Source organism: Atractosteus spatula, chromosome 3 (genome assembly GCF_055471065.1).
Source record: "Atractosteus spatula isolate fAtrSpa1 chromosome 3, fAtrSpa1.hap1, whole genome shotgun sequence".
Taxonomy (NCBI): domain Eukaryota; kingdom Metazoa; phylum Chordata; class Actinopteri; order Semionotiformes; family Lepisosteidae; genus Atractosteus; species Atractosteus spatula.
The window spans coordinates 31854041-31869680 of record NC_142708.1 but is presented as its reverse complement, the minus strand read 5'-3'; the positions used below and the strand labels follow the sequence as shown (position 1 = coordinate 31869680).

Here is a 15640-nt window from a genome sequence, read left to right as displayed (position 1 = left end):
TCAGATTTGAAAATGAGGAGAAATAGACTTGTAAATGTAGCTTGGTTGTGAATGTGAGTGGTTGGCCGCAGAGCTTCGCGGAGCTGACATTTTCAAGCTTCAATTCTGATTGGTTCTCATTTGGAGAAGCTCATGGGTTCATTCAACTATTAAGCGCCTCCCAGTCCCTCTAAAGGACATTATAATGCAAGGGACCTCCTTTTTAACCACAAACCGAATTTTCTTTCATTTAGGCTATATATATTTTTTAAATAGTTTAAAGTTGTAGAATTTTTTTTGGAAAGCGTTTCACCCTGGAGCGGTGCGCAATGCTATCGCACGCCGACCTCCTGGATGCTCGCCTCGGTGAGTTATCGTCACCAAACTCCGGTCTTCAACTCTACTGTAAGCTGGAGGAACTTCTAATCTAACAAAATCAAGCAGAGAAATTGACAATTTGTTCCTTATTTTAGCTAATATGATTTAAATGAGCTAATTCTCTTTAAAAGCAATTATTTTTATATTACATCATAATTTGATTTAAAACCATTTTTAAATATAGCGCTGTGATCCAATGAAATTAAGAATATTCTATTATGAGATTATGCTATTTTTAGATCTAATATTTTGTGTTATATAAAATTAATGTAAAAAAGAACGAGACATTGTAAGCGATAAGCATTGGAGAATAGTTTGCTCGTAAAGAAAATTTAAAATGGTTTGTTGTTGGTTTTAGGTGCATGGATATTATAACTAATCAAATATTGTTGATTTGTAGCTTTTTGCTGTAATATACAGTTATTTGTAATTTACCGTTTTATCCACTTAAACTAATAATTGATTGATGACCTAACTTATGTTTTTATTGATAAAAATCAAATGTGAATGCTTCATTTTGTAGGAAAGAAAGTTTTAACTATCCTTTTACTCCAACTGACTTATTTCATGATATATTATTTTGTAGGGATGAAGGACGCAGCGGCGGAGCTTCTGGGACACAGGGAGGCATTGAAGTGTAGGCTGGGAGCCGGGGGATCGGACCCCGGGCATCCTGGAGATCTAGCCCCGGGCTCGGACACTGTAGAAGGGACGACTCTCCTCCCTGGAGACGACATCAACAATGCTGGATCCAACCCCTCCGGTGTCCAGGTCAACACAAAAGACCAGGAAAAGCAACAACAGCAGAACCCGAACCAGTCAGGTGGGCAACAAAGCCAACAGAAACAGAAACGTCACCGGACCCGTTTTACTCCGGCCCAGCTTAACGAACTGGAGAGAAGCTTCGCAAAAACCCATTACCCAGACATCTTTATGAGAGAAGAATTGGCACTGAGAATCGGTCTGACAGAGTCGCGCGTACAGGTAAGGCCAGTTTGCAAGAATTTAATCATCATGCTATATTGTACATGTGTTGTGCTAAAAATATCATTCCGTAATTACAAAACTACTGCCGACTTCTTACGCTACACAACCGAATACATCCTGAAAGATAACTAAAATATGCTGCAGTTAAATACATTTAACCGTTAATCAATATCGATATATAGATTTAAGTACCGTTGAAGACAATATCAAAATTAGTCTCCGATTTTTTCACCTTCAGCTACGAGACACGGAAATATAGTTTTACTGCTAAGGAAAAAAGGAAAAAAGGGGAAAAAAAGAAATAAACAGACGGAGAAATATATTAGATTGATGCCATATATAATGAACTATTGGTATATATTTTTGAATTTCACGATGAAGAAAAAAACGCGTTCGTCAAGACGCTTCTTTATTTCACTAATTAGCTATATATACAAAGTAATAACAATTTATAGAGAATAAAAACACGTAATTTGTTTCCTAAATATTCCTGAAATCAAGCACATGTACCCAATTATAACTATTGTACGTGAATGCATTTGATTGCCAAGGCCCTACAGTACGTATCTGGGTAACGGTCAATCCCCGGTCACTCTTTGGATATTTCTGGAGTCTTAATAGTTTTCAAGTTTTTAATACATTAATGTGTTTTATTAGCCTGTCAGCGTTTGTGTAAACGAGAGAGAGAGAAATATTGGTTGACTTTTGATATGGTTCTCCGTGAGTCAAATGTTAGTTTTCCGTTTGTTTTCCTTAAATGAAAGGAAAGCGAATTATTTCCAGCAATCAGGTTAAGTAATAGAGCTATCCAAGGTGCTGAAACTGTTTAGTTTTCCCGCTTTGCGTGCAAAACAGTTAACTGAGGTTTCGGAAAGCATTATTATTATTATTATTAATAATAATAATAATAATAATAACTACAACTACGGCTGCTGCTTCTTCCGCTACTACTTGACTACGAGTATTGCTCTGAACACTACTCTATTGAATAAATAGTAATACTATTGCTGTACTTACATCTTCTGTTGTCAAGGCCAGTTATTAATTGCCCGATAACAGTTACTGTAGGTACAGAATTGTTTGTTGAAGGACGTTTAAATTCATTCCTTTATAGACAAAAATAGGATTAATGCATACACGTTAATATTCACACAATAAAGATTAAAACAAATTTGTTTTTATTTGAGTACTTACAGTATTCTCATATTCGAACAAATATGTGCAATGACTTTTAAAAGGAAAATTCTATCGGTGTTGTGAATTTTATTAAATTATAAATACAACATTAAATATTACTGTTACTACTTCCGTACTTCTAATTTACTGTTAAGATTAATGGGCCTATACTATGATCAACAACAGCAATAATAATTATAATATAAAGAAGAAAAGGAAGAAAAATGATTTTTTTCTCATTTGTAAAATTGTTTAATTAAACGGTTAAACGGGCTTTCTCATAGTTATTGCTTTTCGACATAAACAGTCAGAATTTTTTTTTGTGTTATTTATACATTGAAATCATATTAACTGGCTCGCAAAAATATTCGACTGAAAATACTCCGGAATAAATTAAACTCTTTAGTGCGTAATTCTCGGCGTCTTCCCCATTAGTAGTAGATGGCTGTTCTAGTCGTTATTTAAATTATAATGGTTCATAGATCTGATTGGCGCGCTGTTGCTTTTTAAAGCCTGCTAAATTAACTCATGCAATAGATTCATTTTTAGGCGAATATAGGCATTTAATGAAGGTCTTACATACCTATTCCACACATACTTTTATTCTTATCTGATATATTTCAGTTCATTATGTATGTATAGCTTTTTCAAGGTAGTATAATAAAACCAGGCCCATTATTATCAACCAATTTCAGAATTATTTATAACAGGGGATGGCTTATTAACCCTCAATGTGAAAATCATGCAAATTGCGAGATTATATGCAATATAATAAGCATAATCATTAGTCTCTAGCACGGATTAATTAGCTTTCAATATTTTATTTACATAAAAATAAAATAAGCGAAATACTGTCTACGTAGATATCTTTGCTGAATAATATTTTATGACAAAAATAAAATTGTTTTGCAGCTGAGTGGTCAACATAGTGCGCTCCTTTCCAATGGTTTTGTCACCTACCACGTCTTAATAGCGGACAAGTTGAAAGTATATTCTAGTTTTTTAATGGAATGAGAAATTGCATTTTCTTTCCCCCCTAGCACTATTAAAGTGTAATGAATTTGGTCGGGATTTCACGGATGGCTGCTCCGAGTGAACCTGAGATTTGAGTTTTAATACAGCGCCCCAGATTTCCTACCAAATCTTCACATTAATCATCAGCCGGATTGCAGTGAGATCTTTATAAACCTCAAGGACCCCAGCAGAAATTTAACACTCAATATCATTTACAGCCTTTGAGACAAATAGGTTATATCTGTATAGATATATAAAGGCCTATATATTCACTCACATATGTATACACGCATAATACACAGCGTACATACAGGGTAAGATGACGTATTTTGTTAAAATTCCTTGAGGTATTGGTCTCACTGTTCACTACCAAAGTATCTCTGATACTGCTAATACGTTACATAAGGACATTAATGTTTTTGTTTTATTTATTTTTTAAATCACAGCAATTCGAGCAGAACTTTCTTTAAATGGACTGGAAATCTTGGTTTCTAAAACCCAGAATGTTGCTAATTCTGAATATTGATAATGGCATTTTATAATATCTGCCATTGACTATAACCAACATGTATCAAGATTGCAACTATTTATTTAATTTATATATATTCGATTTTCAACTACACATTGGTATTACAAATACTTAATTGTTTTTCTTATAACAATGTAAAAAACTAACCTTTATGATCAGGCTGAAATAAAATTTTTAAAAAATAGTCTTGGGTAATGAGAACTACGCGAAAGATTCGAAAATAAAACTAAAAAACAAAGAAGTTTTTTACCCATGTACACTTCTTTTTAAATCTGCTCTTAAAAACTTCAATTTATTTGATTTTTATTTACAGGCCACGAATCAAATAATTACCTAAATAATTAAAAAGAATAAGCCGACGTCTAAAGTTTATGTAGTGAGATATTCTTCATTCTATGAAGAGTACCTTCGCCGACTTATATGTCATATTTGATCTTTGTTCGTCTATGTTTTCCATTTTGCTAAACTGTTATAGATCTAATTTGGTGCCTAAAACGTGCTTATATTACAAGTGCATATTGAAATATGATTAATTTCTATATCTTGATTTAATTTTAAAATAAACGGAAAATAAATATTCCCTTAAAGGAAGAACATACAGTATATAACCAATTTAGAGTGGAAAATTAATGTTCACAGACTTCGAGCTGTTACTTAATTCGGATTAAGAATAGTATTATACATTATATGTACCTAGTAGACTTATATACTGTACTGTATTACTAATGTACGTACAGTAATAGACGTACTGTAGTAAGACTGTTTTTTAATTACCTAAAACATTATGACAGAAAAATAACAGTAGCACAATATTACTGGTTAATCGCACGATAATAATCTATACCTTGGAAAGACTTTTACAAAAATATTTCATGCCCATTAATGCCTTTCTACTCAATAATTAGACTTTATTTTCTTTTCAACTCCAGGTTTGGTTTCAGAACCGACGCGCAAAGTGGAAGAAGCGCAAGAAGACCACAAACGTTTTTCGAGCCCCTGGTACGTTGCTACCAACCCACGGCCTGCCACAGTTTCCCTCTGCTGCAGCCGCTGCAGCCGCAATGGGCGACAGCCTCTGTTCATTTCATGCCAACGATACCCGCTGGGCTGCAGCCGGAATGCCCGGCGTCTCTCAGCTGCAACTTCCGCCCGCTCTGGGCCGGCAGCAGGCCATGGCTCAGTCTTTGTCCCAGTGCAGCCTTGGAGCTGGTCCCCCTCCCAATTCCATGAGCCTGTCCAACAGCTTGTCCGCGGCCTCTAACGGCTCCGGACTTCAGTCACACCTCTACCAGCCCGCATTTCCTGGCATGGTGCCCGCCTCTCTCTCCGGTCCCACTAACGTGACCGGTTCACCCCAGCTCTGTAGCTCTCCGGATAGTGACGTCTGGAGAGGGACCAGCATCGCTTCCCTGCGCCGCAAAGCACTCGAGCACACAGTCTCAATGAGTTTCACTTAATAATAACGATCGAAGAGGCCCACAACCTTTTTTTCTTTTTCTGTATTAAAATCCCCGTCACCTAAGTAAAACACCAGGAAGTCTACTCAGGATATGAAATCAAGTAAGAAAAGGAGACTGTGTCCAACATACGAGTACACAAACCCCTGAGCAGAAATACTTGTGCGAAGGGACAAAGAAAACGTGGACATTTAATGTAAGAAATAACTACAAACTTCTGGCTAAGCCTGGTTAAAATGTTTTCTATTTTGGCTTTTTTAGACCTGACTTCACGTGTTTATTTATATGTATTTATCAAACATAGCGCATTGGAGTTTTGACCATCCGTTGCTGTGCCTGCATTCATAAATGACCGCTATACAGATGGGGACAACTATCAGTTTAATTCGATATTTATCGACAGTTATTCACATTAGGAGCTGAGTACGGATTCTGTTTGGTCAAAACTCAAGGCTCTGTGAAAATAATTTTCAAATGCCACCTGCACTGCATGCAAAGACGGGCTAAAGGCATGCGCAGTGCACGTGTGTATTTTAAAACCCTGGAAGTTTGTACAGCAAGAAAAATTAAATAAATAAAAAAGAATACAGAGAAGATGAAGAAAACATATAGTTAAAATAAGATAATTTTAAAGGAAACGGCTTTGTCTGCATGTGCTGGCCAGGTTAAAACACTGGGGATATAATATTTATAACAGAAGAAAAAGAAACTTTACATAACCTGTTATATAGGATGTTTTGTGTAGATAAAGCATTCTTGTTATCTTCTGGTCTATTTGTGATATGTTCTAACTTATTGTCTGTGCTTATTATTGAAACTGGGTTTCTTAAATGTTTGAACTTATACTTAACACTTATACTTTGGTTTCCTGGACGAGTTTATATCAATTTAATGTAAATGAATAAATAAAATCATTTTCAATATGTCACATTATACATGTCCTTGCCTTTGCTGTTGCTGAGTTGGGCGGAACCCTGTAAGTTACATAAACTAGAACTAAAGCATTCATACTAAATTGCACACAGTCGTGCGTGTAGCCACTGATCGAATGCTCATATTATGTTTCACCTTACCATATGCATTATAAATTACTCTGCACTCGTATTTATTTATATATGCACATTGGTCTTTCATACAGTAGCTGTCTTCTGAGACCTTTATTTATTTTTCAGATTCGGAATAATTTAACGTCTCTGGGAAATGCTTGAAAGAATGTAATTAGCTCAGCGGTACATTCTGATTATGCTATTCATAAATAACATAAAGTACAAAGTAACAGTCAAAACAGCATAATGGCACAACAGATGTATAAAGAAGACATGCTAAAAGCTAAAGGAAAACACTATAGCACCTATTATAAATCATATTTTAAATAGTTTGTGAGATGCATTAATTTATAATACATTAATCTAAAATCTATTCTATTTATTGGAGAAAAAAGGTCTTGTCAGAAATGGCACATTATTGTAGCCTATATGATTAATAGTAACATACAGGATGTGCTTAATTTTTGCGGGGCATTCACCTGTTCTCTCTAGCGCTTCTTGTGATTTAAAAGGGTGAACAGGTGACATCTCACAAACGAGGTCAATTTAATGAATAAGGAGAAATTCTAAGAAACCGTAACTGTCTACTCATATGTAGGCGCCCTTATTATTTTGCTCCTAGGTTATTGAAGGAGGAAAGATACATGGTAAAATATTGGTTCTTCCCGCATCGTTCTGACACGTATCTCTACACAGATGATCGAATTTCTTTGGTCATTGAGGGTACGACAAGAATTAATGGATTTATACTGTAGCTCGTGAAAACGATCATTATTCCAACCTTCTAAATCGCTTATTTCTAGCCGGGGCTTTGCCAATCTGGATTCTGGCCAGGATGAACAGGGCGCATGGGAGGACTATACCTGGACAGGAGTCCAGTAGCAGACACAGACAGTTCAGAGAAACCAAGCAACCCAGGCTGCCAGAAGCTCATTCTCGACCGGAGAAGATCGCGTTTCGGCCTGCAACGTTCATCCTCAGTTTAAGTAGAAACATGAAAAGAGCAAAAAGGTGTTCTCACGATTAAGGTCAATTAAGACATTTGGGAACACAAAACAGATTTTCTATTTTTTTTAGGAATCCCTTTCCTCTTTGCGTTGCCTCCTAACTACAATATCAGCATCACGACAATGCTCTGATTGGTAAGGTCAATTTTAGTCATACTGCAAGTTGTCAGATTTACTACCGGTTTCTGGAATCATCTTAGATTCATTTCAAGCTTTAATATCCCTTAGGGGAAATTATTTTAAGATAGAATCCAACACAACAATGCAACAAATACAAAAAAAAAAACAAAAAACTAAAAAAAGATTTAAGGACAACAATATTTCGGTAGATAAAATAATTATTTTACATTAAGAATAAGACTACAGAGGCTTCTGGATCCACACACTCCATTAATGCTATTAGTGTTAGCCTTCTGTAGAACCCTCTGTTTGTAGAATGCAGTCAGGTTGATCTGATTTATCCCCATGATTTTACTTCGTATGTTCACTGTTTTTCGCAATCTATTAGAGTTTGTTAAGAAATATACTGTAGGTGATTTTTTTTTTACTGTTTTGCATCTCTGAAATAAGAAATAGGTGATTTCTTACCACTGCGTTTATACTGTAAACTCATCTGGTCATTTTTCCTAGATCATGATATTAGAATTTATCATGTTTCACATTAAGTTCTTGCTTTGAAAAACCTAAGTTTATAAAGAGGCACGTACTAATTACCTTTGATTATTAGAGCTTTATAAATATCCAATGCTAAATAAATCAACATTATTTCCGCTCCGAATGCATATGTGGTGCGATATTTTTACAGTCTCAATAAATCAACTAGCAGTATTTTTTAAAACGGGTTCAAAAAATAGTCTACATCGACAAAAGATACAAAGGCAATTAGGGTTTTAGAGTCGACGCATGTTGTGTAGGTTACCCAGCCCAACTGATGAAATTTTGTATTTTTGCACAACTTAAAATGTAATTAACTGCCATCATCAATAGTGCCGTCATCCATTACAGTCAATCGATCAATTAATCAATGTTGATTTCCAGTAAATAAGTAAAACAATACAAAAACAAGATACTTATTGTGGTTAAAGAGAACTATTTAGTGTCCTGTAATATTTTATGTTACCATAAGTGGTAAAATATTTTCAGATATATAATAATACAGTATATACAATATGTAGTCCAATCATTTCAGTTATGTGTTGTTTCGCGATCTTCCTGATCTCCGTAACATAAGGTTATTGCTACTAAGAATATTTGATTCCGCAATATTTCCTGAAGTTGCTGAACATTTTGGTTTTCATGAGTATGTTCTAAGGATCAAATTAAGCAAAGCACACAATCAATGCAAACACGTTTACTTATTCCGGCTGTGACATACTTCATCATAGATATTGCTGGAGGTTTCCAAAGCACCGTCAAAGGTAAATTAAACAAAGATTTTATTTTAACAAAGAATATTTGTTAATAATATATCTTTGGGGTCATTCATCCTGGCAAGAGACAGTTAAATTTCTGGGAAGTTCACTAATTTAAGACAAAAGTGGAAATCGAATTCTGAACCATACTGCTGTGCAGACATGTAGTGTAGCTACGTTTTTTCATACAATGTGTCTTTGATTAGTTAATACGCTAGAAATTCTAACTGCCATTTGCTAGGGTGAGGAGTGTTCAATTTACTTTGATCAAATATCATGGTCAAATAAGCACACCTTAACGAACAACATTTATTACATTTAATATATTAGTGAATAACATTAGTGGAAAAGCAGGGTGCCAGTAATTCAATCTGTAAGTGGAACAGTAGCCTACATTTTTTACAGAATGTGGAAAAAAAGCCTAAAACAGAAAACACCACCTATTGTGGGTGTGAATATTAATTAGCTCTTCAACTAATCACAGTGCTGCAGGAGATGGAACTGTCTTATATCTTCCCATTATGTCTTTAGTGAGTGGCCAAGGATAGCTGTTTCAACTTTGTTAGGGCTCATCAAAGTGACATATCTAAATTGGACCACTGACATGGACGTATTTATGTGTCTCAGAACACCCTTCCAGGTTTGAATGGGAAGTTAAGCAAAGCAGCCACAATGAATTCATTCATCATTGACTAACCCTTCCATTTTGGGATGATTGTCTTCCATTAACCCAAAGGTGACTAATAGTCAATGTGAGATCCACACTCTCTGGCAGGTTGAGCAGGTGTCTCGGTAGATATCAGATTGTGTTGTGTGCAATCTGGTCATAGTGAAGTCTCCTGCTTTTCTGTCTCAAACTGACAGCTCTAGGTCTCAAAGTGCTGGTCTCAATTCTTGATGTTCTTCTTCCATGGGATTCAGTCAAGGGCCATAATCTCTTAGGAGCTGACACTGATTTTGTCTTTCATGTTTATGTTTATCATACCTTTGAAATGCTCTTTCTGTCCTCTGTTGGTGCAATTGCCTTGGCTAAGCAGGTTGAAAAGAATCTTCTTTGGGCTCTTGATATCTCTCTGGATGACATGACCCACCTAACAGAGCTGGTGGCAGATGATCATAGCTTCATAGCTTGTGGTGCCCATTTTGGCGAGAACACTGATGTCGAAGTATATCTGTCTGTGTGACATGTAGAGCCTTCCAGAGACATCATTAGAGATACAGTATGAGCCCAATCCTTCTCAGTATCTCCTGCATGTTGTGTATGTTTCAGATCTCTGCAATAAAGTAGACATGATGTCTTCAAGATAGACCATCAGCAATCCTCAAACACTTGCCTCCGCAGGTGGACAAAGTCTGTGTATATACTGTACTGTACATTTCAGGCAATTCTGGCTTTCTTCTTGCAGTATGAAGCACCTTAGTCACATTGACTAACTTCACACGGGATCCTTCAGAAAACAAATGGATAAGATTTAGAGATAGACCAGGTACTGGTCATGGACTGAATGGTCTTCTTTTGTTTGTAGGCCTCTTTATGTTTTGAAATCATTACACCTTGCTTTCCATTATACAAAGTAATCTATTTGTTCTAACTGTACTAAATAACACTTCCATTCAAGGTCCTTCATTTCTAATAAGCCTCCGCTTTCTAGCATTGCAGCTTGGTGACTTGAGGTAGAGGTTCTCAAGTTCTATCTGAAACCCAGGGAGTTGTCTATTCACAGGTCTGAGCGTTCAAATTGGGTGTTAAATATACTAGCACCTCTCACTCTGTGTGTGAAAACATACAACTTTTTTCATTGTCTCTGTTGTCTCATTGTCTCAGACCTTGTATCCATGACTTCATTCTTTCATCTTAATGTATGTCTTTGGCTTGCTTTTATCAAAAGCCTAAAGGGTTTTGAAGGCTGAAATCAGACCCCTTCACAATTTCCCTTTGTTGAAGACTAAAGAGACTCCTTTTCTTCAAGTATTTACCTTCAAATGTGGAAAACAATCTTGTCTAGATAGTCAGAGGAACCATTATCCATTACCTTAACAACATGGGGAGTTAGTAATAGAAACTAACTCTCAAAGTAGATCATGTTCAGACAACGCATGTACTAATGAGCATGTCTGTATTTATACAGCACTTTAAACCAACAAGATGTTTTCAAGTGCTTTACGAAAGACAAAAATGAAAGCAACACTATGACTTCCTACCATTCAAAGGGAGCTGTTCAAACTAGATGTGCTGCTATGAAATTTGCATTCATTTGTGTGAGACTCTCTGACATTCTTACAAGGCTTCAGCTTGAGTGATGGTAGAAAGGTAAATGTGTTGTATGAGATGTGCATCTATATTCCAAGAACATTCCTCTTGTACTGGACATCTAGAGAGTTGGCTGCCACTAGTTTTAGGGAGAAGAAGGAACAACAACATGGCACTTGTGAAGACATGGTACTAGGGATTAATTTAGAGGCCTCTAATCCTACATACAGTATGGGTTTCACAGTACTTCAACTGGATGCAATCCACTTAGTCTCATTTGTAACATTTTACGTTTTAGTAATGCTACAGTTTTTTTATTCTTTGCTATCTTGTGATGATGCATGATACAGCATATAAAAAGCATTAATAAAAAGATTAAGTAGCTTATACCAGATGTGTTCTAGTGTTATGAACTGCAAGTTTCAATCAATGAATTGCAATATACTGTACCAGATAATATTCTTCAGAAAGTAATCTTTCTATAACAATGTCATTTTGTAAAGAGTGCTTTTTATACACAATGTTGATGCAAACTGTTAAGCTAACTAACACAAATGAATTCCTATGTGGTACATTGATTCCATGAAGGAATCAATTGATAGGTCAGTTTAATGTATAAATAGGTGGTATTTTACAATGGACAATTAAGCTAATAGAGTTTCATATACAATTTGATACAAAAACTGGCTCAGCAATTTCATGTGTGTAATTTCAGATTTTAGAGTTAAGATCCAAAAGGTGATTTGGAAGTAGTTTCCATGTTGTTTGATTAAAAAAAAAACATATGAATGCTTTAAACTCTGATATACAGTTTAAAATAATAAGGACATTTTAGTACCTAAGATATGGAACACACAACCTTCATGCAAAGACACAGCTCAGCTCAGGAAGCCTGGGCATTGAAGCCAAAATAAGTCTAACTGTATAAAACCTTTAGTATCTTGTCATCATTAATAACTTCCCAGTATTATTCTTTATCGTCTGCACTTTTCAATACCCTTTTAAAGCAGATACCTACAAAAAACATTACAATATCCTTCCATCAGATATGAATATAAATTCTGGGATTATTGTTTTATCAGTAGTTAATTTGTGATGTGCAATGGAAGTGTTTAAGCAGAGTATAGTGTTTAATATCCATCAGGGAGATATCTGAGGACTTTAAAAAGATTATATATTCATATATTAATGAGTGTAAGACTTGGTTCAGAGGTCATGAGAACATGAAGAGTATTAAAGGGGGAGAAAACAACCCTAATGCTCTTGCCGGACACCAGAACAATTTACCTGGAACTTTCATGCTAGCAGAAAAAAAATCATATCATACTAGAGACATTACAAGCACAAGTGAGATTAGCACAGACTTTGTTGAGAAGATGATGTGTGAACATTTGCTGTAAAATAAGTTTTGTGCATACAGTATTTGAATCCACAAATGCTGACCCATCATCACAAATATAACAGATCTAACATATATAATAAAATTGTTCCAGTGGGGAGCTGTGTCAGCATGTACTGGCTACAAAGGAACATGTAAAGGTTCATTCTATGCTGGAAAATAGAAAGGAGAAACAACATTTCAGTTGTAGATCCTTCTCTAGGTGTCAGGTGGCACTTGAAGAAGACTCTATCACTAAAACATTGAGTTTCTCCTTAGTATAATGAACCTTTACTGGTTCTTCAACATATATAATGATTTACTACCATTTTATGATACATCACTAGCAACAATTTCCCTGTACAACTCAGCAGTAAGATAGGATACTGTATTTTTATGGTAGGAAATCCTACTATAATATCCAAAATAACTGTTTTTATAGCTTTTGGAAGACTTGCTTACATGTTCTACTAAGGTTGGTACCACTGAATGGTGTAAACATCTCTAACACCCTGCGTACAGTAGATCTCATAAGACTTTATGTATACCATTTAACTAGCACCACCATTTGTAAGTATAGACAAGACCCTTGTGGTTGTTTTTCCTTTAGCTTGTTGCCAGAATTAGACTTGAGACTTCAAGACACTTTAGGCCACTATACTTATTCTTTAAACCAGACTACAGTAAGTGATACTATTTCACCAGTCCTGCCTAAAATCCAGGCAAAGACTTTCTAATGTTTACCTGCAAAGTAATGGAGCATTAGAAGCTGATAATAGCACAGAATGGCACTCCGCAGCTACATTTATCAGATTGGATGAGGGCACATTAGCCTACTTCAAAGAATGGCTCATTTAGTGTGTACAGTTTATATTTCTGGGCAGCCACCTCAACAAAGGTTTGTGAAGAGGTTGAAGTTTAAAAAAACTACTGCTTCTTAAACATGGTGGTTGTCTAAAATTTATGAACAGCAACTACATTAACTGATCGTCAGATGCTGTATTCCATTTCTTTGACAAATTAAAAATCTATTTTAACACCGACAATAGGTGCATCCATTATCAGAAAGTTGCCCCTGAAAGTATTTTTGGTATTCTGGAGCTTGGAAGTGCAGGATTCAACAGCTACTGTTGGTTGAGAGTTAGACATTGGAGACACCAGTTCATCTGGTCAGTGTGTCTTTGGAAAATGAGAGAAAACCAAAACACTGTGAGAAAATCCACTTGGGCACAAAGAGAACATGCAAACCCCACACAGAAGGAGCTGTAGTTCCCAATTGAACTCGGAACCGAAGAAATGTGAGCCTCCATGCCTCCCAACAACCGTCATTTTCATGTTAATTCACATTCGGGAGTTTTTTATGCTATTTCATTTTAGTTGGTCATCTTATTATGTGAACAAAATATCTCCTGGTTACAATGCTTTTATAAAAAATAATTAAAAACTAATACAAGACAGAGTTTTTTTTCTGTCTGTCAGCTGACATTCATTTAAAATATTTCAGTGTGCTATAGTTGTTGTTGTTAACTAATCTCTAAGGCCCCTCATTAGTCAACAAATGTTTATCAACTTTTACTTAGAGATGCAGTTTTTCCTAGTAAAATAAAGCCTAGGAAACTCTCTTACTTCAAAAATGATTAGCAGGTCATTAGCCACTTTTCAGGAATGAAGGGACTATGTTACCAGGTTTGTGAATCTTTGTATGGTAAATACACAGGTTTATTTGGACAATTCTTTACAGCTTTGTGTGTTTTGTGTAGGCTCTTGTTAGTTTCCTTAGCTAATAATGTGCAACTCTCAACACATCTGCATTTCTTTATTATGATATGATTTATGTGGAATTGAAATTGAGTGCTGGTTAAGAAACAATTAGCCTTCAGCTTTCCAACAGTGTCTTCTCTTTTCACATCAGCCACATTTGTTTGCATTACGGTTTTCTGTATCAACTGTGATCTACTGTATAACTCTTATTGCAAATCATGGATATGTTTTTTCATTTTCTCTCACAGAATAACCTATCAAGGTTTATCGTGGAAACATGAATGTTATGTTTCCTCACTTATATCTATGGTAACCAAATTAAAGTTTATTGTTATTAATCTCATGATCACAGTTTTGACTGCTGTTATTGTTGCATTTATTGATAAAAACAATAAATGATTTTAGAGTCAACTAAACAAGAATAAAATACAGAATGATTTATGTCTTAACAAACAGATTGCACATCTGGCACTGACATTCTTGCCCTTTCCATCCTGATGGTGTTTTAACTTCTACCTCGTGGTATTCATGGAGTTTATAACGAAAGTTCAGGAGGGATGACAACAACCAAGTTCAATCAGTTCAATCAAACTCAGCCGTCAGTAATTAGAAATCGCTCCTGACGTCCTTTTCTCTCCCAAAACACTATAAAAACCTACGTGATCCCCATCACTCCCTCACATGCATTTTTTGCATCCCACCTCCACCCCATCTCCACCTCTGCAGCTACCCCTTGGTCACCCTGCATGAGAGTCCCATGGCCAGGAGGTCAGCCCTCAGCCAAGCCGGTTAAGGCAAATTTTGCCGGGATGCTTTAATCTTGTGTGTTGTCATCCCTAGTGAAGTAAGATTTTGATGCAATCATTATTTTTTCACTACCAGTGTTTGTACCTATGATCACAGGTCTTGAACTTTTTTACAGGGGTAGCAAATGGCTGTTTCTACAGTATGTCATGGATGCTAATTTTGGTTCTGGTGTTGCATGGTGGGCCCAGAGGTCACTTCCCATAATGAACTGCATGTCAGGAGACTCATCTTGTTGGGTTTGAGATCATCACCAAGCTGCTTTGCCTCCTTCCCAAGTTCACACTTTCAAGTATCCAAAATGATGGACTGCAATGTGAAGGTATTCTAGGCGATGTTGAGCTTGTTTACAATAGTCTCACATTTCTGTCTCCACCAGTCATCAACATATCAGACATTGAACAGCACTTGATCTTGCTGTGGTTGAAGGCACCTTGCAGCATACTCACATCCTTGTCCAG

General features: G+C 35.9%; 1 protein-coding gene across 1 annotated transcript; it reads left to right on the top strand.

Moving 5' to 3' along the window:
• The first annotated feature begins 308 nt into the window (after nt 1-308).
• Nucleotides 309-6445, top strand: otpa (orthopedia homeobox a). Its single transcript, XM_088911373.1, has 3 exons — nt 309-384; nt 944-1341; nt 4993-6445. Exons 1-3 carry the CDS (start codon nt 309-311, stop codon nt 5518-5520), a joined length of 1002 nt encoding a protein of 333 aa, XP_088767499.1. The 3' UTR covers nt 5521-6445.
• The last annotated feature ends 9195 nt before the right edge of the window (nt 6446-15640 follow it).